The sequence below is a fragment of the Perognathus longimembris genome, chromosome 17 (assembly GCF_023159225.1).
Source record: "Perognathus longimembris pacificus isolate PPM17 chromosome 17, ASM2315922v1, whole genome shotgun sequence".
Taxonomy (NCBI): Eukaryota; Metazoa; Chordata; class Mammalia; order Rodentia; family Heteromyidae; genus Perognathus; species Perognathus longimembris.
The window spans coordinates 54,565,962-54,590,401 of NC_063177.1; the positions used below are offsets into that span (position 1 = coordinate 54,565,962).

The 24,440-nt window shown below is 58.0% G+C and overlaps 1 protein-coding gene across 1 annotated transcript; it reads left to right on the plus strand.

Moving 5' to 3' along the window:
* The first annotated feature begins 1,214 nt into the window (after window positions 1-1,214).
* Enpp7 (ectonucleotide pyrophosphatase/phosphodiesterase 7) lies at window positions 1,215-5,972 on the plus strand. Its single transcript, XM_048366900.1, has 6 exons — window positions 1,215-1,467; window positions 2,336-2,481; window positions 3,772-4,398; window positions 4,815-5,034; window positions 5,196-5,274; window positions 5,900-5,972. The coding sequence occupies exons 1-6, from the start codon at window positions 1,215-1,217 to the stop codon at window positions 5,970-5,972; spliced, it is 1,398 nt and encodes a 465-aa protein (XP_048222857.1).
* Window positions 5,973-24,440: the final 18,468 nt, after the last annotated feature.

The window sequence follows — 24,440 nt, forward strand, 5'->3', positions numbered from 1 at the left end:
AGGCAGTGGCCTTTGCTGTCCCCGAGGCAGTGGCCTTCGCTGTCACCAGGCAGTAGCCTTCGCTGTCACCTGGAGCAGTGGCCTTCGCTGTCACCTGGGGCAGTGGCCTTCGCTGTCACCTGGGGCAGTGGCCTTCGCTGTCACCGGGGCAGTGGCCTTCGCTGTCACCGGGGCAGTGGCCTTCACTGTCACCCGGGCAGTGGCCTTCGCTGTCCCCTGAGGCAGTGGCCTTCGCTGTCACCCAGGCAGTGGCCTTCGCTGTCCCCGAGGCAGTGGCCTTTGCTGTCAGCGGGCAGTGGCCTTCACTGTCCCCTGAGGCAGTGGCCTTCGCTGTCAGCGGGCAGTGGCCTTCACTGTCACCCGGGCAGTGGCCTTCGCTGTCCCCGAGGCAGTGGCCTTCGCTGTCAGCGGGCAGTGGCCTTCACTGTCACCCGGGCAGTGGCCTTCGCTGTCCCCGAGGCAGTGGCCTTGCTGTCACCGGGCAGTGGCCTTTGCTGTCACCAGGGCAGTGGCCTTCACTGTCACCCGGGCAGTGGCCTTCGCTGTCACCTGGGCAGTGGCCTTCGCTGTCACCTGGGGCAGTGGCCTTCGCTGTCACCCGGGGCAGTGGCAATTGCTACAGAAGCTGAGACAAGGATGGACACCGCTGGCAGGCCTGCAGTTGAAGAAGATTTAAGTCAGGACTCAGCTCCACTTGCCCCCTTCCGTCTCCCCACCCAATCCCATCGCAATTCCTCAAATCCGTCCACAGTGCCGGCCTGGGCCGCCAGCGTGTCTGGTCTCCCCCTCCCAGAGGGCCTCCTCCAAACAGAAGCAAGTCTTTCCAGCAGCAAAGGCTGAGGAGGGAGTCCTTACCCCCAGTTCCCCAGGGCTGGGTGAACAGGCTTGGCCCGAGGGGCCAGGGGTACGCGCAGGCTGACCAGCCCCCTTTCGTCTCCCAAGGAGGGCAGGGAGGACTGAGAACCCCAGGGCACTCTGTTGGCTTTACTGAGGACACAGGTCCGTGCCAGTCTGCACTCGCCATGGCCCTGCTGGGGGCAGACTCGGCTGCGGAGGACAGGAGCTGACTCAAGTCTGCACACCGCCCCATCAAGTCTGCACACCGCCCCATCTCTGAAGATGCACAGACAGGATAAGACACCTGGGCAGCCCGGGACTTTGCTCTCCTCTGGGCAGAAGCCATCCTGAGCGCCTGCCTGTCCAGAGAGCCCAACATGAGGCGCTGGCCCGTCCTCCTGGCCGGGGCTCTGGCCGCCCTCCTGTCTCCCGGGGCTCCCGCGCCTGTCCACAGACAGCGCCCCCAGAACAAGGTCCTGCTCGTGTCCTTCGATGGTTTCCGCTGGAACTACGACCAGGACGTGGACACCCCCAACCTGGACGCCATGGCTCAAGAGGGGGTGAAAGCGCGCTACATGACACCTGCCTTCGTCACCATGACCAGCCCCTGTCACTTCACTCTGGTCACCGGTGAGTGTCGGCCCTCGTCCGGGGACGGGAGAGTGCAGCAAAGGGGAGCTCCCGGCTCCAAACAGGGCCCCCAGAGACCACCCCCCTATCCCCCCACAGGGACTTCTGGGGGCCCCAGAGACCACGCCCGCACAGGGACTTCTGGGGGCCCCAGAGACCACGCCCACACAGGGACTCCCTGCTCCCCAGAGACCACGCCCACACAGGGACTCCCAGAATCCTATAGGAGCAAGCCATAGAGGGCAAATAAAATGCCCACTCAGGCTGGGGCGTGGCTTCCAGAGGAGGCGTGGCTTCTCGGGGGGCTTCCCGGGGAGGCGCGGCTTCCCATGGGTGGGGCTTCCCGGGGAGGCGGGGCTTCCCGATGAGGCGTGGCTTTCCGGGAAGGCATGGCTTCTCGGGGAGGTGGGGCTTCCCGGTGTGGTGCTACCAAAGGAGGCGGGGCTTCCGGGGGCGGGGCTTCTCAGGGGCAGGGCTTCCAAGGGAGGTGGGGCTTCCTGGGGAGGCGGGGCTTCCCGGGGAGGCATGGCTTCTCAGGGAGGCGGGGCTTCCTGGTGTGGTGCTTCCAAGGAAGGCGGGGCTTCTCAGGGGCAGGGCTTCCCAGGGAGGCGGGGCTTCTCGGGGAGGCGGGGCTTCCCGGGGAGGCATGGCTTCTGGGGGCAGGGCTTCTCAGGGGCAGGGCTTCCAAGGGAGGTGGGGCTTATTGGGGAGGCGGGGCTTCCCAGTGTGTGGCTTCCCGGGGAGGGGAGGCGGGGCTTCCGGGGAGGCGGGGCTTCTCAGGGGTGGAACTTCCCTGGGAGGCGTGGCTTCCCGAGGAGGCGGGCCTGGCGTGGGGCCCAGCTCACCTGGCCCATCCACCCTCCCTCAGGCAAATACATCGAGAACCACGGTGTGGTCCACAACATGTTCTACAACACCACCACCACGGTGAGGCTGCCCTACCACGCCACCCTGGGCATCCAGCGCTGGTGGGACAACGGGAGCCTGCCCATCTGGATCACGGCTCAGAGACAGGTGACACGGCCCACGGCCCACGGCCGGGATGCGGGCGGGGAGGCCTGGGGGCCTGGCCCGGCAAGGCCATGACCACAGGCGATCGCAGCTGGCAGGGTCCCTGGCGCCGTGGTGGGGACCCAACTCTGTTGCCCCGTGGAGGGAGGGGCCGGCGCCCTGGGAGCCCCGGGGCTGCTGGGAGGAGGGCCACGGAGGGCCACGGGAAGAGAGAACTATGACCCAAGAAGGAAGTGTCAGCCATGAAGCAGCTTATCTCTTGCAGGCCTGCCCCACCCCTCAGAGGAGCGCAGATTAACGGGAGGAGGGCTGAGGTGTTCCGTGGACAAATCTCACTAATTCCTAAAGACTTGTAGCCCCAAAGCCAGAGGGAGGTTTGCAGAGCGGGGCGGAAGGAACACCAGAGGCCACGCCACCCTCCTAAGGGCCAGCCGGAAGCCGGGCGCGGGTGCCTCCCGCCTGTGAGCCTAGCTGCCCAGCGGGCTGAGACCTGAGGATGGCGGCTGGGAGCCTGACAAATCAGAGAGACGCTTGATGCACTTAACTAGCAAAACTGGGAATGGAGCTGTGGCCAAGCGGTAGGGTGCCAGCCTTGAGCTAAAAGGCCGAGCAAGAGCGTGAGGCCCTGAGTTCAAGCCCCAGTACCGGCACTAATAATCACAATAGATCCAGGTCTACTCAAGTCAGAGAATCACCTTGCTTCTGTGCAGGACACCGAAGCCCCTCACTGGGCAGCTGCTCTGGTGCCTGGTCCCCAGATGGGAGGACAGGCACAAAGCCGCCACCGTGGGGGGAGGTGGATGACCAGGCTGCAGGCCACGGGGCGGGTGGACAGTGGGGAGGGCGGGGCCTGACAGAGGACACGTCATGGCGTTTAGCACGTTATGTCCACTCCCCCTCAAATCTGCTTTGCCCTCCGGCAAGGCGTTAATGAGTGCTGCTTTCACGTGCTGGTCCTCCGGCTCGCACTCGGGGCCTCAGTGCTGCCCCTGGGTTTTGCTCGCTGTTAGCACTTCGCCTCGTGAGCCACAGCTCCACTTCTGGCTTCCGGTGGTTCATGGAAGACAAGAGTCTCCCAGACTTATCCGCCGGGGCTGGCTTTGAACCACAGTCCTCCGAGACCCAGCCTCCTGAGCCGCTAGGGTTACAGACGTGAGCCACCGGCGCCCCGTTTCAATACGGGGCGTTTTAGCAAATGGCTCGCCCGGTTCACGGGCGTGGGCAGGAGCGGGAAGCGGAGGAGCCCAGGGCGGCGAGGGGCCCGGCGGCCCTAACGTGGCCTTGCGCCGGCAGGGCCTGAAGACCGGCTCCTTCTTCTACCCCGGCGGGAACGTGACCTACCGAGGGGAGGCCGTGACGCTGAGCCGCAAGGAGAGCGCCTGGCACAACTACTCGGATGAGCGGGAGTGGCGGGCCAACGTGGACACGGTGATGGAGTGGCTCACCCGCGAGGACCTGGCGCTGGTCACGCTCTACTTCGGGGAGCCGGACTCCACGGGCCACAAGTTCGGCCCCGAGTCCCCCGAGCGGAGGGAGATGGTGCGGCAGGTGGACAGGACGGTGGGCTACCTGCGGGCCAGCATCGCGCGGCACCGCCTCGGCGAGCGCCTGGACCTCATCGTCACCTCCGACCACGGCATGACCACGGTCGCCAAGGCGGCCGGCGACCTCGTGGAGTTCCACAGGTTCCCCAACTTCACCTTCCGGGACGTCGACTTTGAACTCCTGGACTACGGGCCCAACGGGATGCTGGTCCCCAAGGAGGGGAGGCTGGAGGAGGTGTACCGGGCGCTGCGGAGCGCGCACCCCCGGCTGCACGTCTACAAGAAGGAGGAGTTCCCCCGGGCCTTCCGCTACGCCGGCCACCCCAGGATCACCCCCCTGCTCATGTACAGCGACCTCGGCTACGTCATCCACGGGGTGAGTCGCCCCCTCCCGGAGCCTTGGGCTCCTCCCCTCCTTCCGGTGCTACCGGGGATTTGAACTCGGGGCCTTTCACTTGCCGGGCAAGCGCTCCCTCCTCCACCTGAGCCACACCCTCAGCCCTCCTGTCTGTAGTTGTTCTTCAGGTGGGGCCTGGTTTCCTTGCCTGGGCTGGACCTCGGGAAGGGGGCCTCAGCCCCCACGTTGACTCAGGGACCCCGTTTATTTCGTCAGCTCTTCACCAAGGCTGTCTTTGGGGTCACTCATTTGGGGGGGCGGGTCTCAGAAACTCTGCTACCCCCAAGTCCACAGCGCCACCCACTGGGGCTGGCTCACGCAGGTGCCACCCTGCACGGGCGGGGGGGCTGCTGGGGCCCCCCACGAGGCCCCGGGTCCCTCACCCCTCCCTGCAGAGACTGAACGTCCAGTTCAACACGGGCGAGCACGGCTTCGACAACGGCGCCATGGACATGAAGACCATCTTCCGCGCCGTGGGCCCCAGCTTCCGGGCCGGCCTGGAGGCCGAGCCCTTCGACAGCGTGCACGTGTATGAGCTCCTGTGCGGGCTGCTGGGCATCACGCCCGAGCCCAACGACGGGGACCCCGGCGTCCTGCGGCCCCTGCTCCGCTCGGGTGAGGCGGGGACCTTCCCCCCCCCCCCCGGGGTTCGGCCGCCGCACATGCGCAGGGCGTAAACGTCTGGGACCAGGCCGCCCCGCGAGCCTCCGCGGGGGGGGGGAACCCCCACTCATGGTGGCCTCTCCCCGCCTCACGGGGCCTTCCGCTCCCCACAGCCTCTCCTCTCCGGCCCCGCAGCCAGACAGCCCTGCCGGTGGCCCTGCTGGGCGTCCTGGCTCTTCTGGTCAAGATCCAGTGAGGCCCAGAGCTCAAGGTCAAGGTGAGACCTCCAGGCGGTGGGGGGGGGAAGGGGGGGAGCCGCTGCCCTGCCCCCGCCCGCCACACCGCTGGGCCCCTCCAGCCCTGCGCCCCCCGCGTGGAGGGGGCCTCCCCACCTGGACACAGCAACGCGGGCAGCGCCGCCCTCCCCCAAAGCCCGGGCCTCCCGCCTCCCCACGCGGCCCGCTTCCTGACCAGCCCCCCGGGGGGCCGGGCTGGGACCCCCCGAGCCGCAGCTCCCCTGACAGGATGCCAGCCTGCAGCGCGGAGGCAGCCGCCATGTCCGCCTGTCTCTGCCTGGCGCAGTCACGGGGCTGGGCCAACCCTGAAGAAAAGCTCTCGTTCCTTCTAGAAGCACAGAACGGAAGCAGCTAGCTGGGAGCCAGGCCCCGTCAGGCCCAGCTTCCTCCGCGCTGACCTCAGACGCCAGGACATCCTCACCTTGTCACCTTGCTGACGCACAACAGTGGCGAGGGCCGGTGGAGGAGGGCCGTCCTCCCCGCTGGGGGGGGGAGGCTCAGCCAGGCCTAGGAGAGGGCAGTCCTCCACCCTGACCCCCAGTCCTCCACCCTACACCCCGGTCCTCCACCCTGACCCCCAGTCCTCCACCCTACACCCCGGTCCTCCACCCTGACCCCCGGCCCTCCACCCTGACCCCTGGCCCTCCACCCTGACCCCCGGTCCTCCACCCTGACCCCCGGCCCTCCACCCTCACCCCCGGCCCTCCACCCTGCACCCCCGGCCCTCCACCCTGACCCCCGGCCCTCCACCCTCACCCCCCTGGTCCTCCACCCTGACCCCCGGCCCTCCACCCTGCACCCCCGGCCCTCCACCCTCACCCCCGGCCCTCCACCCTCACCCCCGGCCCTCCACCCTCACCCCCCTGGTCCTCCACCCTGACCCCCGGCCCTCCACCCTCACCCCCAGTCCTCCACCCTGTCCCCAGCCTGGTTCCCACCTGAACTCACCTGTGTCCTCCCAGAAGCCTCAGGGGCCACCCTATGGCCCACCCAGCCGGTTTCCCACCACCTGCTCCCTCCCTCCCTCCCTCCCTCCCTCCCGGCCTCTGCCTCTCCCTCCTCACTCCGCCCTGCCCTTTCTCTCAGCAGTCTGGGTACTTGGTCTTCCAGGAAGCCTCTGGAAGTCTCTGGAAGCTGCCCATGGGCCCCATGTCTCTGGCCCTGGCGGGGGAGGGGGTCAATAGATATGGATGGGGCCTTGTTTTCCCAGATTATTAATGTCTTTGTCCAACAACACACACACACACACACGCACGCACGCGCGCACGTGCACACACACACACACACACACACACACACACACAGGCCCACGTCTAGCCACTCCAGGGATGAAGCAAGCAAGCCCTTGCCCAGACTTCCCACCGCTGTCCCGCAAAGCATCAGTTCCCACTGCTGCCCAGAGGGGGCGCACGAGAGCCCTGCGCTCACAGCCCGCGGCGGGGCAGGGGGGGGTGACCCAGCCAGAAGGGCACTTGGAATGGCTTCTGGCCTCAGCCCCGGGAGGGCACTGCCCAGCAAGGCACGGGTGGAAATAAAGGACCAAGCCGTCACTAACCCCCAGACATGGGGGGGGGATTCGCGGGGGGGGGGACAGGAGGACTCTATTCTCCAGGCCGCTGCTTTCCGTCCAGCCTCCCAGCTGCCCCAGTGGGTAATAAATCGCCAATTCGTCCGGTCGGCGGCCACCCCAGGGGACCGGCTTCGTTCGGGCTGCGGCGAGGCCCCGCTGGGGCGTCAGCCAGGACGGGCACGGGGCGGCCCTGCGCGCGCACAGAAGGCAAGGGAGACATCAGGAGGCTCTTTATGCTCCAACAGGGAGCCAGTGTGGTCTGCAAACCACGCCGCCCAGCAAAAACACACAGAGGGCGAGGGGCACCCTGCAAACCAAGTGGGGCGGCCCGGCCCTGGCCCCGTCAGCCCCGGGGGCGCTGGCATTCAGAGCGGCTCCGGGGCGCCTGGGCCTGGCGAGGGGGCCGTGGAAGGGGCGATACCATCGCGGCCCCGACTTCCTTGTCTTGGGGACATCATGATGACACGTGGTCCCCAGGGAGGGCAGCACCCGCCCCCCCCCCCCCCCCCCCGCCTCAGGATGGGCCACAGTCCTGCCGGCAAGAACCCCGAGCTGATCGAGCCCGGACAACGACACCCGCGGCGACAGTGCCGGGCACTGTGTCGGAAGCAAGGGGGTGGCGGGGTGGGCGCGGCCCGCTGGGACAGACATACACACACACGCGCACACACACACGCGCACACACACACGCGCACACACACACACACACACACACACGCACGCTCCACCGCTCGCCCCGAAGCCAACTCTATTCCAAAGCCATGACGTCCGGCTCACCTCGTCCGTCGTCCACTTCCGAGTGCTGGGCCCACGGGGCGGGGGACGGTCACTCGTGGGTTCACCCTAGGAAAAGACAGGAAATCGGGCTGGGGATATAGCCTAGTGGCAAGAGTGCCTGCCTCGGATACACGAGGCCCTAGGTTCGATTCCCCAGCACCACATATACAGAAAACGGCCAGAAGCGGCGCTGTGGCTCAAGTGGCGGAGTGCTAGCCTTGAGCGGGAAGAAGCCAGGGACAGTGCTCAGGCCCTGAGTTCAAGGCCCAGGACTGGCCAAAAAAAAAAGACAGGAAATCACCACTCTCTCCAACACTCCCTAACGCCCCAGCCGGGCAGCTCACCAGCGCCCGGCCCCAGTCCCTGTGTCCGCCCGGGGTGACGCCGGCCTGCCCGCCGGCACCGGCTGTCCTGTCCGTGGGGGCGCGTGCCGGGCCAGGGCCAGCCCCCGCGCTCCAGCCTCCCCCGGCTCTGGGGCCCCGGCCCTGGGTGAGTGGTCCACTTCTCTGGGCCGTACTTTCCTCATCTTAAAACGAGGAGCCACGGCTGGGTGTGCACACCGACAATCCCAACACGTGGGAGGAGAAAGCAGGAAAATCTGGTGCCTGGATTCTGTCTGTAAAAAAGAAACCGGCTGTACCTGTCCGGCGGGAAGCACCAAATGTTCACACACGGCTTAGAGGGGGGTGTGGCTTGTGGAAGACCTTAAATGTACTAAAGAAATCGGGGCTACAAATCCCCTGTAGCAGACGCTGAGGACCCCACCAGCCCATTAAATTCATCGCCAAGCCTTCGTTTTTGTGTGTGCGTTCTGGTCCTGGGGCTTGGGCTCAGGGCGCCCCCCCCCCCCCCCCCGTTACTGAGCTTCTTGCTCAAGGATGGCACCCTACCACGGAAGCCACGCCTCCGCTTCTAGTATGTTGCTGGTTAATCAGAGCTGAGAGGCTCACACACTCTCCTGCCCAGGCTGGCTTCCAGTGAGGATCCTCCAATCTCAGCCTCCTGAGTGGCTAGGGCTACAGATGGGAGCTTTCAAGTCTCCCAACCGCAAACAAACAAGGGCAGCAAACGAACATGGCAATGGCCGAGTTGTGACAGGTCACACTGCTTTATCTGCCTGCGACTCGTTTTTTCTGTCCACCCTCAGTTTTTCTGTTACTGCTACTCGTCTCCCATTTTTGTCAGTAATACCATCTTTTTCCCTTTAAAATAAACTGCATGGGAAAGAATGAATTGACTTAAAGAAAATAATGCCTAAATAATAATATGACTGGATGCCGACGGCTCACACCTGGAATCCTGGCAACTCAAGCTCAAGAAGCAGGCAATTCAGTGAGACGCTGACCTCCAGTTAACCACCCAAACAGCCAGAACCGGAGCTGCGGCTCAAGTAACAGAACGCTAACCTCCAGCAAAAGAGCTCAGGGAGCGTGCCCAGGCCCTGAGTTCAAGCCCCAGCACCAGCACTAAGAGTAATCATAGTAATCACAGTGCGGGCGACTGCGAGAGGACTGACGAGCAGCTCCAGGTCAGCCTGCTGCGGGCCTGTGGCGCCCCATCCCCCCACCCGTGGCGATCCCACGAAGGCACGGGAGGCCGCTCCCAGCCCGGCGTGGCCAGCAGCCACAGACTGCCCGGGCCTCCGCGGAGACGGGCTGTGTCCCGGGTGCCTCGCGCCCTTCCTCGCGCCCTTCCGGCGGCCCCGTCCACGGTCAGGGCTCTCCCGCGTGCTGGCCGGGCAAGTCACCCGACAGAACACGGAACACGGCGGCCTGCAGCCTCCTGCAGAGTCGTCCCCGCCCCCCCCCCCCCCCGGCCAGAGCCGCCCTCCTCCTCCTGCTCCTCCTCCTCCTCCCTCCTCCTCCCCCCTCCTCCTCCTGCGCGCGGCCAGTTCAGGCGATGCGGCCAGGCCAGCCGTTCACCGGGCATCCTACAGACAGGACTGTCCCCTGTGGCACACCACTCCACAGAGAACTCCCTGTGTTGGGAGGCCTGGCGTCCCTGGCGTCAGTGACACGCTGCGGCCAGCAGGCGGCGCTCCTGGGCTCCTCAACACCCAGCTTAGCTTTCTCTGGCAGTTCCTGAAGCAGTGAGAGGAAGTCTGAATCTCCCTCCTCCCCCTCCTCCTCCCCCTCCTCCTCCCCCTCCCCCTCCTCCCCCTCCGCCTCCTCCTCCTCCCCCTCCCCCTCCTCCTCCTCTCTTCCCCCTCCCCCCTCCCTTCTCTTCTCCCTAGGCCTGGAACTGCTCAGATCCAGCCTGGTAGTCCAGGGCCAGGGCAAGTTTACCTGTCATCTGGAGCCGGGACTGAAGCCAGGAGCCGCACACCAGGCAGACGCGCGTCCACGGAGGACGTGCACGGAGCACACGCCAGGCAGACACGCATCCACGGAGGACGTCCACGGAGCACTCGCCACAGGAGCCGCACACCAGGCAGACACGCGTCCACGGAGGACGTGCACGGAGCACCCGCCAGGCAGACACGCGTCCACGGAGGACGTGCACGGAGCACACGCCAGGCACACCACTGTTAAGAAGTGAACCTGAGGGCTGGGGATGTGGCCTAGTGGCAAGAGTGCCTGCCTCGGATACACGAGGCCCTAGGTTCGATTCCCCAGCACCACATATACAGAAAACGGCCAGAAGCGGCGCTGTGGCTCAAGTGGTAGAGTGCTAGCCTTGAGCGGGAAGAAGCCAGGGACAGTGCTCAGGCCCTGAGTCCAAGGCCCAGGACTGGCCAAAAAAAAGAAGAAGTGAACCTGAGCCCTGCCCGGGTGCTCACACCTGTAATCCTAGCTACTCAGGAGCCTGAGATCTGAGGTTCGTGAGACCCAATTAACCACTCTGCAATTAGAAGTGGCGCTGTGGCTCAAGTGGTACAGCGCTAGCCTTGACCAAAAAGAGCTCAGGGACAGCGCCCAGGCCCTGAGTTCAAGCCCCACAATTGATCAAAAAAAAATTTTTTTAAGGCTGTAGGGTCAAATGTCTGATGGTGTTTTGGGGTATAGAAGGTCAGAGGCAACCCACACACACACACACATATATATACGCGTGCATACATGTGTACTAAAAATGAAAAGCAGATGAACCGATTCTAAATGCTATCTCTGGTACACACATAAGACTCACCCAGTGACATTCCAAGCATTTGAAAAACGCATGGTCTCACCAAGGCTGGTGAGCTGAGACCTTTAACTTGCCTACCATACATGCGTCTCCGTGTGGCTTTGCTGTTCTGATCCACTGATTTCATGCATCATCACTCGACCCAAAATGTGTCCTGGGCTCCTGCGGCGCTTCCCGTCCCGGGAGCTGGGGCCACGTTCTCCTCCCGAACTCACGCTGCTTTCAAGCGTGAAGTGTGTTCCTAGCCTGGTTCATGGCCTGTAATCCCAGCTACTCAGGAGGCTGAGATCTGAGGATTAAGTTTGAAGCCAGGCTGGTCAGGACAGCCTGTGAGACTCTTATCTCCAATTAGCCAGCAAAAAGAGAAAATGTGACTCAAGTGCTAGAGCGCTCGCCTTGATTGGATAAAGCTCAGCAAGAATCTCACACACGCGTTCTGAGGAAGAAATGAAAGCAAAGCTGGAAGGGGGCGGGGGTGGGGGGGCATTGTGCTTGACCTGGGCCTTGGTGCTGAGTGGTAACATTTCATTCCATTGGATACATGTCCAAGAGTTACCCAAAGAAAACAGGAGGAGGCTTGCCCAGGAAAAGAAAGCTTTCTTGCAGAGTGGGGAACAAGTCGGACTGCAACAGGACTGGATGGCCAAACAGAAACGGGGATTGTCGTAAAAGTCACAAGCTGGTGCAGCGGCACCACGACCACCCCACCTTCACCCACGACCACCCCACCTTCACCCACGACCACCCCACCTTCACCCACAACCACCCCACCTTCTCGGGAGTCCACCATGAAGAGGATCAAAGTCCCGAGCAAAACGTTCTCGAGAAGCCAGCCATCCCAACTGACAAAACTACGTGGAGTGGCGCCGTCTCCCTTGTCGGCTTCCCCACGAAGCCTCCGTGGGAGGACGGCAGCCTGGGCCTGCGCAGAGAGGCCCAACCTCACAAACGGCACCGGGGGCTGGAGGGAGGACGGCAGCACAGAACCCCAGACGCCAGAAGAAACACACCGTTCCCGTGTGCCCGCCCCTGCTGGCCCAGCGGCGATTCCTCACCTGACGCTTCAGGCCCGGAGACCGGAGCGTGGGATGAGACGGTGAGGGAGGAGCCCAGAATTTCCTGGACAGGCCCGGGGCGCACAGGTGCCTCGGCGCCTGGCCCTGTGGAGACCCCTGTCTCTGGTCCTGACACCAGTGGGGGCCCTCCCCCCCAGCAAGGGCAGGCACGCTGGGTCCTGGGACCAGGACTGAACACATTTTTTTTTTGTCAGTCATGGAGCTTGAACTTGGGGCCTGAGCACTGTCCCTGAGCTCTTTCACTCAAGGCTAGCACTCTGCCACGTTGAGCCACAGCTCCACGACCAGTTTTCTGGTGGTGAACTGCAGATAAGGGTGTCATGGAGACAGGCGCTGGCAGCTCACATTTGTCATCCTAGCTATTCTGAAGGCTGAGATCTGAAGATCGTGGTTCAAAGCCAACTTGGGCAGAAAGGTCCCCGTGAGACTCTTACCTCCCATTAACCACCAGAAACTGGAAGTGGCACTGTGGCTCAACGTGGTAGAGCACTAGTTGAGGGCAAAAACGCTCAGGGCAGCACGCAGGCCCTGAGTTCGAGCCTTACAACTGACAACAACAACAAAGTTTCAGGGACTTCCCTGCCCAGGCTGGCTTCAAGCTGTGATGCTCAGATCTCGGCCTCCTCCGCAGCTGCGGTGACAGGCGGGAGCCACCTGCCCCCAGCTGGGTACATTCTTTCAAGAAGCACGGCCTGAGCAGCTACATGGGGAATATGCAGCCCCAGAGGTGCAAGAGAAAACTCTCGGGGGGTCCAGCCAGCTGGCAGAGCCAGCTCCCCGTGGGACCCCCAGCCCTCTCCACCCCGTCCTGCACGGCACAACTTTACCCCTGCCCCTCTAAGCAGGGCGCGCGGTGGAACGCACTTTAACCCCGCCTGCCGGCCACCAGTCCGGTGCTTCTGGAGAATCCATCCGCTTGCCGGTGTTGGCAGGTGGGTGGCGAGGGCCTGCGCCGCTTTCGGGTTCACTGTGATGGGGTGTAGGGTCACCCTGTCAGGCTGTACCATCTGCCTTTGCGCTGCTTCCTGCAAACGGCCGCCCAGCACCTCCCTGCCCACCTCCTTCTTCTCTTGTTTCTATGAAGAATAAAGCGTGGCATCTCGCCTCCCATCTATTCACGTACCTGTTACCTCTGCTCTTTCCACACCGACTTTTCCCTCGTGAAAACTGCCAGACACACTAAGGAGAACGCCAACCGTCTGGATGCCCGCCCGCTGGGAATCGCCTGCTCCTCCTGGCCCTCGGTGGGCTGGGTGTCGCCCACACGGACGGCACGTGCTCACTCAGCCCCTCAGGATCCTCATCGGAGAGAGCCCGTCTCCTGCCTGCTGCCCCTGAGGCCGGGAAGGGACAGGGAGGCGTCCACAGGGCCCCACAGGCCAGGCACGGGCAGCACAGATGCGGGCCGCAGCTGCCCCCGAGGCCTGGCAGCGACGGAGGCCTGGGATGCCCTGTGGTTTCAGGCAGTGGGGCGTGGGTGCGGCGGCTGCTCGGGATGGCTGTGACGGGCAACTGCGGAGAGCAGCTGCAGCCCAAAATGCCCATCAGGATGCCCACAGGGGCAGGGGGCGGCCGAGGGCCCGCCTTTCCGGAACAAGCAACTGCATCCGCCGAGAATGCAGGCCTGGCTCCCTGTGTTCCCTGCTGGGTGGCTCAGCACCTTCCCGCCAAGTGTGTGTGCACACGTGTGTGCACCTGTGCATCAGAGCGAGGAGAGAAAACCAGAAAATTCATATTTTGTTTAATTCATCTGTCTGTATTGCTCTTTTCTGTGTGCTCCGTGTTCTTTTTAGTTCTGCTTTTCCCTCCCATTCTTTTCCCTGCCATTCCCAGTCATTGTATCTGACCCACCATCCCTGCCTACGCAATCTTAAAGCATGTTTCCTGACCGGGAGACAGCTAGAGAAGGGGTGACATGAACTCATGGGCTGGGAATGGGGCTCAGTGGCAGAGTGCTCGCCTAGCATACATGAAGCCCTGGGTTCGATTCCCCAGTACCACATAAATGGAAAAGACCAGAAGTGGCGCTGTGGCTCAAGTAGTAGGGTGCTAGCCTTGAGCAAAAATAGAAGCCAGGGACAGTGCCCAGGCCCTGAGTCCAAGCCCCAGGAATGGCAAAAAACAAACAACAAAAACCTCATTACCTGACTTATGTAATTGTAACTCCTCTGTCTATCAACTTTATAATAACAATGGATTTTTTTTTTAAACACGTTTTCTCCCTTTCCTGTCCCCTTCCCCATTGAACTTTCCTTCTACCTGCATCACAACTGCGCCCCGGCCCCACTGCTGTCTCCATTTCCCCTTCCTAATCCTCCATCCCTACCTTTCCTCCTGGCTGCCAATGTAATAACCTGGGGGTGGGGCGGGGCGGGAAGTCCCGCCCCACGTTGACATCTAGCCACGCCCCACTGCGGAGCATAAAAGGGAATCCCGCCCCCCATGTTAAGGGGACCGGAACCAGAGGGCGGGACTTCCGGGAAAAGAGGCCGAGGAGAGACAGTGGAGAAAGCCCGGCCTGGGGCCTGTGGTGCGGAGAGCCCCGAGGGTGGGCCTGCCTAGAGGAGAGGCTCGGGTCCGGATGAGCGCGCAGGGAGGCCGGAGCCCGGGCCTGCAGAGAGCGGAGGCCCGGAGCAGCCGAGCTCTGGGCCGGCGGAGAGCGGAGGCCCGCGGAGGAGCCCGGAGCCTGCAGCAGAGCAGACAAGAGGCCGAGCCCAGACAGAGCGGAGCGGAGCCCGAGGCCTGTGGGAGGCTTGAGGCCCGAGGCCTGCGGAGAAGCCGGGAGCCCGAGGCCTGCGGGGAGGCTTGGGGCCCGAGGCCTGTGGGAGGCTTGGGTCCTGAGGCCTGCGGAGAAGCCGGGAGCCCGAGGCCTGTGAGAGGCTTGGGGCCTGAGGCCTGCGGAGAAGCTGGGAGCCCGAGGCCTGTGGGAGGCTTGGGGCCCGAGGCCTGCGGAGAAGCTGGGAGCCCGAGGCCTGTGGGAGGCTTGGGGCCCGAGGCCTGCGGAGAAGCTGGGAGCCCGAGGGCTGTGGGAGGCTTGGGCCCGAGGAGAGGCGAGGGCTGCAGGAAGGAGGCTCGCCCCTCTAGAAGTTTGGGGGTTTGATGTGGTTGGAGGTTAAGGATTGGAGGCTCAGAGGTCAGGTCAGGAACTCAGTTCTGGGATCTGGGTAATTAGCCCAGGACGAGGCAGTCGAAGGCCAGCATTTGGAGGTGGAGGACTGTTTGGGTTCTGGGTTTTAGGTTGTAAATAAAATTCCTTGGTAAATAAAACCCCTTCCCACCTTAAGTTGTGCCTCCATGGATTATTCTCGCTCTCGGAATACAACACCAATAGAGATTGCCCAAACATCATGTTTTGTTTTGTTTTGCCAGTCATGGGGCTTGAACCCAGGGCCTAGGTGCTGTCCCTGGGCTCTTTTTGCTCAAAGCTAGTGCTCTACAACTTGACCCACAGCACCACTTCCAATTTTCTGGTGGTAATTGGAGATAGGAATCTCATGGACTTCCCTACCTGGGCTGGCTTTGAACCTCAACCCTCACCCTTCTGAGTAACTAGGATCACAGATGTGAGCAGCTGACACCCATCCTGTATTTGATTTTCATATGCATTTATCTATTGAATTTTCCTTATTTCTCATTCTCACTCCCTCCCTGACCACATTAACGAGATCTTCTCCACTTACCTCACTCTGCATTCTCAGTAACTTCCTCTATGAAGCTGCCCTGCCATGCCTTCCTTCCTATAAAACCACAGGCCTTCTATGATTCCTTCTTGTTCACTCTCCTGTTTACCCTTACCACCCTGCAAGGCTATGGTTTTCATAAACAATGAAGACACATCGATGCTTCCATGTTCATCTAAGTCTCTACATCGGTGGTGGTGACTGGTGTTCATTAAGAATCACCACAAACACCACGCTGCGGTTTATCACTTTCCATGGCTTTTGTAGCCAAGCCTCCTCACCCTGAGCAGAGGGCTGCTGTTAGCAGCCTTGAAATGGAAATCGTGTTTGATTACTGAGCCCCACTCCTCCAAAGTAACAGGAAAACACACCACAACCCAGCTACCACTCAATCTTAAATAATCTGAGTAATCACCAATGGAAAATTCTCCCTAAAGATTTGGCCCCATACATATAAATGCAGCAACAAAACAAAACACTTAAGTTAATGAATTAACTAGGCGATATGTCAACTTCAAGAGAAACAATACCACAAGAAGCATGTATAAGTACCTAAATGATTTCAAAGGGCAGGAAAACAAACACCTAAATGAGATGAAAGAGAATTCAAAGGAACAAAGAATTAAAGAAGATGCAGGATATGAAAGAGGAATTCAATAAGATATACAAATCTTGAAAAAAAATTGAAGTCTTGGAAGAGCTCCATAGCTCAAAGAAAAAAATACAATCAAAAGTCTAGATGAGGGCTGGGGATATAGCCTAGTGGCAAGAGCGCCTGCCTCGGATACACGAGGCCCTAGGTTCGATTCCCCAGCACCACATATGCAGAAAACGGCCAGAAGCGGCGCTGTGGCTCAAGTGGCAGAGTGCTAGCCTTGAGCGGGAAGAAGCCAGGGACAGTGCTCAGGCCCTGAGTCCAAGGCCCAGGACTGGCCAAAAAAAAAAAAAAAGCCTAGATGATAGAACAGAATAAGTTAAAAATAAGGTATCAGAGACTGGAGGTAAAGCAGAGGAATTAGACCACTCAGCTAAAGACACTGAAAAAACATGAACAGTTGAAGGCATGGCTCAGTTGGTAGAGCACTAGCCAGTGAGTGAAAATGTCAGGTGCCAAGTTCAAGTCCCACTCTCAGGCCAAAGACAGAGGGAAAATATTCATGGAATTTACAGGACCTCTGAGATACCACCAAAAGCAAAACCCACAAATCATGAGCATAGGAAAAGTCACAAACAAAAGTCATAGATAACCCATACAAGAGGATAATAGCAGAAAACTTGGTCAACTGTGAGAAAGAGGGGACTTCTATGTGAAGAGGGATTACAGAATACCAAATAGGCAAGAACAGAAGAGAAGTCCCCAGACAAATTAATAAGTAAAAAACTAAATATGTAAAACTACAAGAGGGAAGTCACAAGTCATACACAATGGAAACCCCATTAGAGTAGCAAATTTCCTAACACAAACTCCAAATATAAGGAAGACTTATAATCTGAACCCTGAAAGATAACAGTTGTCAACGTAGATTAGTATACCCAGCAAAGGTATGCTTCATAATTGAGGGAGAAATAAGAACCTTCCAAGATAAAAGCTAAAAGCTTCCATAACCATAAACAGGCACTGCAGAAGACGCTTAAAAGAATCCCACACAAAGGGAAAAAGTTGGCAGGGCATGAGTAGCTTAAATCTGCAAGCCTAGCTAATCAGTAGGCTGAGATCTGAGGATCACAATTGGAGGCCAGCCTTGGTAAGAAAGTCCATAAGACTCTTATCTCCAATTAACCAGCAAAAGGCCAGAGTGGAGTTGTGGCTCAAAGTGGTAGAAAGCTAGCCTTGAGCAAAAACACTCAGGGACAGCACCTAGGCCCTGAGTTCAAGTCCTAGATTTGGCACGTGTGCGCACGCACACACGCACACACACACACACACACCAAAGAAAAACCCAAGGCCAGATGGGTTCACTGCCAAATTCTATTAAACCTTTATAGAAGAACTAACACAAATACTCCTCAACTCCTCCATGAGAGTAAAGCAATGCTATCAAGCTCATCTATAAAGCCAGTATTACATCCATCCTGAAACCAGACAAGGACAGGGGGGAGAGAGAGAGAGAGAATTACAGACCAATCTCTATACCTGAACACAAAAATTCTCAGTGAAATACTTACAAACTGAGTTCAGCAACACGCTGAAAAGATCAAACACCATGATCAAATTGGTTTCATCCCAGGAATGCAAGGATGGTTCAATGTACAAAAAAAAATCAATAGGGGCTGGTAATGTGGCCTGGTGGTAAAGTGCTTGCCTAGCATGCATGAAGCCCTGGGTTCAATTCTCAGCACCACATAAACAGAAAAGGCCAGATGAGTGGTGCTGTGGCTCAAGTGGTAGAGTGCTAGCCTTGAGCAAAAAGAAGCCAGGGATAGTGCTCAGGCCCTGAGCCTAAGTCCCAGGACTGGAAAAAAAAATCAATACGTGTAATCCACCACAAATAGAATGAAAGACCAAAACACGCACACACAAAACACAAACAACGGGGCTGGGAATATGGCCTAGTGGCAAGAGTGCTCGCCTCGTTTATATGAAGCCCTGGGTTCGATTCCCCAGCACCACATATATAGAAAATGGCCAGAAGTGGCGCTGTGGCTCAAGTGGCAGAGTGCTAGCCTTGAGCAAAAAGAAGCCAGACGGTGCTCAGGCCCTGAATCCAAACCCAGGACTGGCAAAAAAAAAAAAAAAAAAAAACACAAACAACAACATATGATCATTTCAATGGATGCAGAAAAATCCTTTGACAAGCTTCAAAACCTCTTATAGTAAAAGTTCTGGAGAAATTAGGAATCAAAAAAAAAAAAATACCTGAACTTAATAAAGGCTATACATAAGCCTGTAAATGCGAAGAGTGAAGTAATTTCCTCTAAAGTCAGGACCAGGATATGGATGGTCACTCTCCCCACTCTCATTCAGTGTAAGTACTGGGATTCCTCACCACAGAAAAAGGCAAGAAGGAGGAAGAGGGAGGGAGGAGGAAGAAAAGGAGGGAAGGAAAAGGAGGGGGAGGGGGAGGAGAGAAATAAGGATTTAAATGAGGAAGGCAGAAGTCAAATTATTTCTAATTTCAGTCCCTTAAGATCACACACACACACACACACACACACACACACACACACACACACTCCTGGATCTGATACCATTTCAGCAATGTAACAGGATACAAAATCAACATACAAAATTAGTGGCCTTTCTGTGCACCAACAATAAATAGACTAAGAAATAAATCAGAAAAGCATTCCATTCATAATAGCTTCAAAAACACAAATCAAAAACAAAAACCCCTGGATATAAACTTAGCCAAGGAGATAAAAGACCTCTACAATGAAAATCATAGAACCTTGAAAAAAAGAAGCTAAAGGACACACTAAAAGATGGAAAAGCCTCCCTACTCATGGGTCGGCTGAATGAGCATGAGGAAAACGGCCTTACTGCCAAAAGCCATCTACAGACTCAATGCAATACCCTATTGAAGTCCCAATGTCATTTTTAGCAGAAATAGAAAAATCAAGCTGAAAATTCCAATGGAAGCATGAAAGACCCTTCATACTGGAAGTAATCCTGAGTAAAAACAACAACGTGGCCAGAGGCCAGTGGCTCAGGCCTGAGGATCACAGTTCCAAGCCAGGCCAGGCAGGAAAGTCTGTGAGACTCTTATCTCCACTAACCACCAAAAAGCAGGAAGTGGAGCTGTGGCTTGAGTGGTAGAGTGTCATCCTTGAGCAAAAAGCCTAGAGACAGTGTCAAGACCCTGAGTTCAAACCCTAGGATCAGCCAAAACAGTAACTACATAAAACAAGAGCAACGTGGAAGGTATCACAACATGACTCCAAATGACATCACAGAGTAACAAAAACAAAAACCAACACGAAGACCAGTGAAACAGAGCAGATCTGTTAATAAAACCACACAGCTACAGCCATCTAATTTTTTTTTTTTTGCCAGTCCTGGAGCTTGGGACTCAGGGACTCAGGGCCTGAGCACTGTCCCTGGCTTGTTTTTGGCTCAGGGCTAGCACTCTGCCACTGGAGCCACAGCGCCACTTCCGGTCATTTTCTGTATATGTGGTGCTGGGGAATCAAACCCAGGGCTTCCTGTATATGAGGCAAGCACTCTTGCCACTAGGCCACATTCCCAGCCCCATCCATCTAATTTTTGACAAATTTAAAACATACAATGGAGAACAAAAACTGACTCTTCTACAAATGGCGCTAGGGAAGCATATCTACCTACAGAACACTGGACGGAGATCCCAGAGCCCCAGCTCTCGCCCCATACAAACCCGGACTCCAAACGGAACACTGGAAATTCTGAAACCAATGCAGGAAAACATAAAGGAAAATGAAGGACACTGGCACAGGTAATGATTTTCTGAATAGGACTCCAATGTCCCAGAAAATAAGAGCAAGATTGGACAAATGGGACTGCACCAAATTACATTTTGTTCTGCACAGCAAAAGAAGCAATTACTAGAGCCAAGAGAAAACCCACCTAAGGAGAGAAAAATCTTTGCCAGCTATTCAACAGATAAAGACTTACTGTCCAGAATATACAAAGGGCTAAAAAACAAATTTAAATGGTGAAAGAGCAAATAACCCAATTAACAAATAAGCAAATGAACTAAGTAGTCTCAGAAAACGTACAAATGGCTGAAAGACACACGAAGGAAAAGTGTTGAACATCCTTAGCTGTAAAGGAGCTACAGCCAAATTACGCTGAGGTTCCATCCCATCCCAGTCAGAACGACCATCGTTTTTCTAAAAAGCCGGCACCGGTGGCTCGCCCCTACGATCCTAGCTATTCAGGAGGCTGAGACCTGAGGCTCATTCTTGGAAGCCAGCCCAGGCAGGAAAGTCCAAGAGACTCTTATCTCCAATTAAATTGCCGAAAAGGCCAGAAGCGACACGGTGGCTCGCTGTGGTTAGAATGCTAGCCTTGCACAAAGGAGCTCAGGCACAGCGCCCAGGCCAGAGTTCAAGGCCTGGGACTGGCAAAAAAAAAAAAAATGCTGGCAAGGACAGAGGAGGAAAAAGAACCTCACACACCGTGGGTGGGAATGTAAACTCTGTGCAGCCACTATGGAGCTCAGCACAGAGGTTCCTCACAAACCTGAAAGCAGGTCCACCTTCTGACATGGCCACACCACGCCTGAACTCAGATCCACCAGAAGGAATCCACACTGGTAAACAAGAAAGACACACCTGCAAGCTAGTGCTTACTACAGCTGCGGCCACTCTAGGCAAGCGGTGGAGTCAGTCAAGTGCACAACTACAGGGAGAGAGACAAACAGACAGGCACAGAACTTTAGTGTAACTGCTTAGGGAGATAAAGGGGGAGAAGGGCGGGCTGGGAACCTGGCTTAGTGGTAGAGTGCTTCATGCTAGCAGGCATGAAGCGCTGGGTTCGATTCCTCAGCACCACGTACACAGAAAAAGCCAGAAGGGGCGCTGTGGCTCAAGTGGCAAGAGTGCTAGCCTTGAGCAGAAAGAAGCCAGGGGCAGTGCTCAGGCCCTGAGTTCAAGGCCCTGGACAGGCAAGAGAGAGAGAGAGAGAAGGAAAGAGACAATGGAGGGTGAATAATGCCAAATACAGTATCTGTGTGTGTGTGTGTGTGTGTGTAAAGGTGGCATTAGAAATCTCACTGAGCGGGAAGCAGGGCCTGGAGCTGCGAGGCGGGCCCTGCCAGACCCCACTTTCAAGACAGGGGTCCCTCCTTGAGATAAGCTTTTTCCTCCCAAAGGCTTTTTGTGCCCAGAGGAGTCGTTTCCCCAAGACTCCTCCCCACCCCCACCCCGCGCGGATCTTCCTTTGCGATGACCTCCTGGCTTAGCTACAGCGCGCAGGGAGTATGTGGGCAAGTGGGCAGGCTCCGGGGAGAGAGCCGCTCTCCTCCTCGTCAAAAAGCCTCCGCGCGCCATGTTGGAGTGCATGGACTGCGGGAAGGCGAGGCTAAGTGCACCTCCACGCGCCTGTGATCAGGCTGCGGGTGCACGCCGGTCCTCCCACCTCCCGGCTGTGGTTTTCCAGGCACAGTCACGATGGCAGAGCCAGGACGAAGGGGGGCTCGAGGCAGCCACAGGAAAGACAAGAAATCAGCAGCTTTCCCTTCTTCCCACCCACCACCCCAGCTGGTCACCATGCGGAGGGGGGGGGGGGGGGAGGATCTGTCCTTCCAGGCCCTGTGGTCCACCCCCCTGTGCCGAGGACTCTACACTAAGCCACATGCCCAGCCCCTGGCTTTTGCTTTTTAGAAAAATGTTTAAGTCTTGTATTTTATGTGTTGCTTTTCCAGGAGCCCCTTGTACTCCCCGCGGGTTGACCCGGCCAGGGAGGCTGGGGTCCTGGTGACACATCTGCTCTCCCTGACATGAGTGACAGGCATCTGGACTCGCGTGACAGACACCTCTGCTGCAGGCCTGCCTCTCCCCGCGTCGGGTGAGCAAGCCGGGAACCGCGTATGCATTATTTATCGTCTACTCCACTCAGCACCCGAGACACCTTAGGAAGAGCTCACCCTCTGCCAGCCAGGGTCCACAGGAGGCCATGAATAAATACAGCCAGAGGCTAAAGGGGTGGAGGTCAGTCCCCACCCTTGCTAGTGGATGACCCCAGGGCACATGGCTGAAAGAGAAAGCAGATACAGGACAGCAGGGGTGCAGAGGGCTGGCATGGCGGGCTGAAGAGGCCAGCCTGAGGGTAGGGCCGAGGAAATAGGTCCTGGTCCCCGCCATGACAGGGGAGGCTCTGGAGGGAGGCCAGGGGGCCAGAGCCCATTGCTGTCTCCAGCTCCAGGAGCCAGGCCTCTGGGCTGGGCAGCGGGAGGCAGGCCAGCGCCCGTCTGGACCTTTCCAGCGTGCCGTCGGTGGGGATGGACATGGGGCTGCAGGGGCCACGACTGCGGGGGGAGCCGCCAGGCTGGGGGTGGCGGGCAGGGCCGGCAGGACAGAGGCTGCCCAGTGCAGGTGGGAGCCGGGCTGGGACCCCCAGCCGGCCAGCCAGCCGGCCTGGACAACCTGGGTCTCCCTGATGAATCCCTATCACCTCCGAACCTTGTGATTCCAGACACGATTCCTCCAGTGGGGACTTGCCAGTCAGAAGTGGGGAGAGGGTCTCTGTTTATTTGAGTAGGAAATCTTCATACACGTCTCCACTCTTCTACACCCAAACAGCAAGGTAAAAGCGCTCTCTCTCTCTCTCTCTCTCTCACGTGTGTGTGTGTGTATGAGAGAGTACTGAGTGACGTCTGTGTCTGAGGTCCTTCTGAACAGTAAATGACCCCACTGATGAAGAGAATGGAGCAGGGCAGGCGTTAGTCCCAGGAAGGGAGCAGCCCCGCAGCCCTCAGGACCCCGGCAGGCCGGGGAGGTGTTGGCGACGGGCTTGCTTAGCAGCCAGCACCCCTGCCCCAGGGTTGAGGAAGAGCCCTTGGCAAACTCACGCATTGTGCACTGCGAGTGGGTGGGTTTGTTTTTCGTAAGTAAGGACTTCACCTTAGGCTTGAAGGTCTTCCTAGGCATCATTTTTAAAATGTGAAAATAACTACATTTCACACTAGAAAATTGTTCTCACACAATCATTTTGCACCTCAGCAACACTGCACAGGCTAAGGGTCCTGGGGAATGCATCGCCCACATTGGGGTTGGCCTGTGTCTGCCTCTCCCCCCCAACCCCCCCGCAGTGAAAGAGCCGCTGCACTGAGAAATCCGCTGGATCCACCCAGACCTGCAAGAGCTGCTGGGAAAGGAGACGGGGGCTCAGGAAGGAATGAAGTCAGTGCAGACCCTTGCAGCCAGTTGGAAACGGCAAACAAAAACTCCTGTGGCTCACACCTGCAACCCTAGCTCCTCAGGAGGCTGAGATCTAGGGATCACAGTTCAAAGCCAGCAGGGGCAGGAAAGTCCATGAGACTCTTCTTTCCAATTAACCACCAGAAAACTGGAAAACTGGTGCTGTGGCTCAAAGTGGTAGAGCAAAAGAACTCAAGGACAGCACCCAGGCTCTGAGTTCAAGCCCATGACTGACAGAAAAAAAAAAGCTAGAAGTAGAACTGTGTGGTTCAAGTGGTAGAGCACCAGCCTTGAGCCAAGAAAGCTAAGGAACAATGCCCAGAAACCTGCACTGGCACAAAAAAAAGGAAGGAAGGAAGGAAGGAAGGAAGGAAGGAAGGAAGGAAGGAAGGAAGGAAGGAAGGAAAAAGTAGATCGGTGTGGCTGGGAATGTGGCTTAGTGGTAGAATGCTTGCCTAGCATGCATGGGTTTGATTCCTCAGCACCACATACACAGAAAAAGCCAGAAGTGGTGCTGTGGCTCAAGTGGCAGAGTGCTAGCCTTGAGCAAAAGTAGCTCCGGGACAGTGCCCAGGCCCTGAGTTCAAGCCTCAGGACTGGCAAAAAGAAAACAAAAAAGAAGATGGGTGTGCCTTTCCCTGGGCATCTCTGCACTGTCTGTAGACACACAGGCGCTCTGCGCAGGTGAAGACCACCGTGGCTGCCCCACACCCCTTTTTTTTTTTTTTTTTTTTTTTTTTTTGGCCAGTCCTGGGCCTTGGACTCAGGGCCTGAGCACTGTCCCTGGCTTCTTCCCGCTCAAGGCTAGCACTCTGCCACTTGAGCCACAGCGCCGCTTCTGGCCGTTTTCTGTATATGTGGTGCTGGGGAATCGAACCTAGGGCCTCGTGTATCCGAGGCAGGCACTCTTGCCACTAGGCTATATCCCCAGCCCGCCCCACACCCTTTTAATGGTGAGAAACTGCGATCTGGGACTGGTCTGACTGAAAACCTCCATGTGGCACCTTTGAAATAAAACCCTCCTACAGTGGAGACCCCGTGGGGTAGCAGTCTCTCCAGA

Coding starts and splice junctions, on each gene's coding strand:
- Enpp7 (XM_048366900.1), top strand. CDS start 1,215: ATGAGGCGCTGGCCCGTCCTCCTGGCCGGGGCTCTGGCCGCCCTCCTG. Junction 1,468..2,335: donor TCACTTCACTCTGGTCACCG/GTGAGTGTCGGC, acceptor ACCCTCCCTCAG/GCAAATACATCGAGAACCAC. Junction 2,482..3,771: donor GGATCACGGCTCAGAGACAG/GTGACACGGCCC, acceptor TTGCGCCGGCAG/GGCCTGAAGACCGGCTCCTT.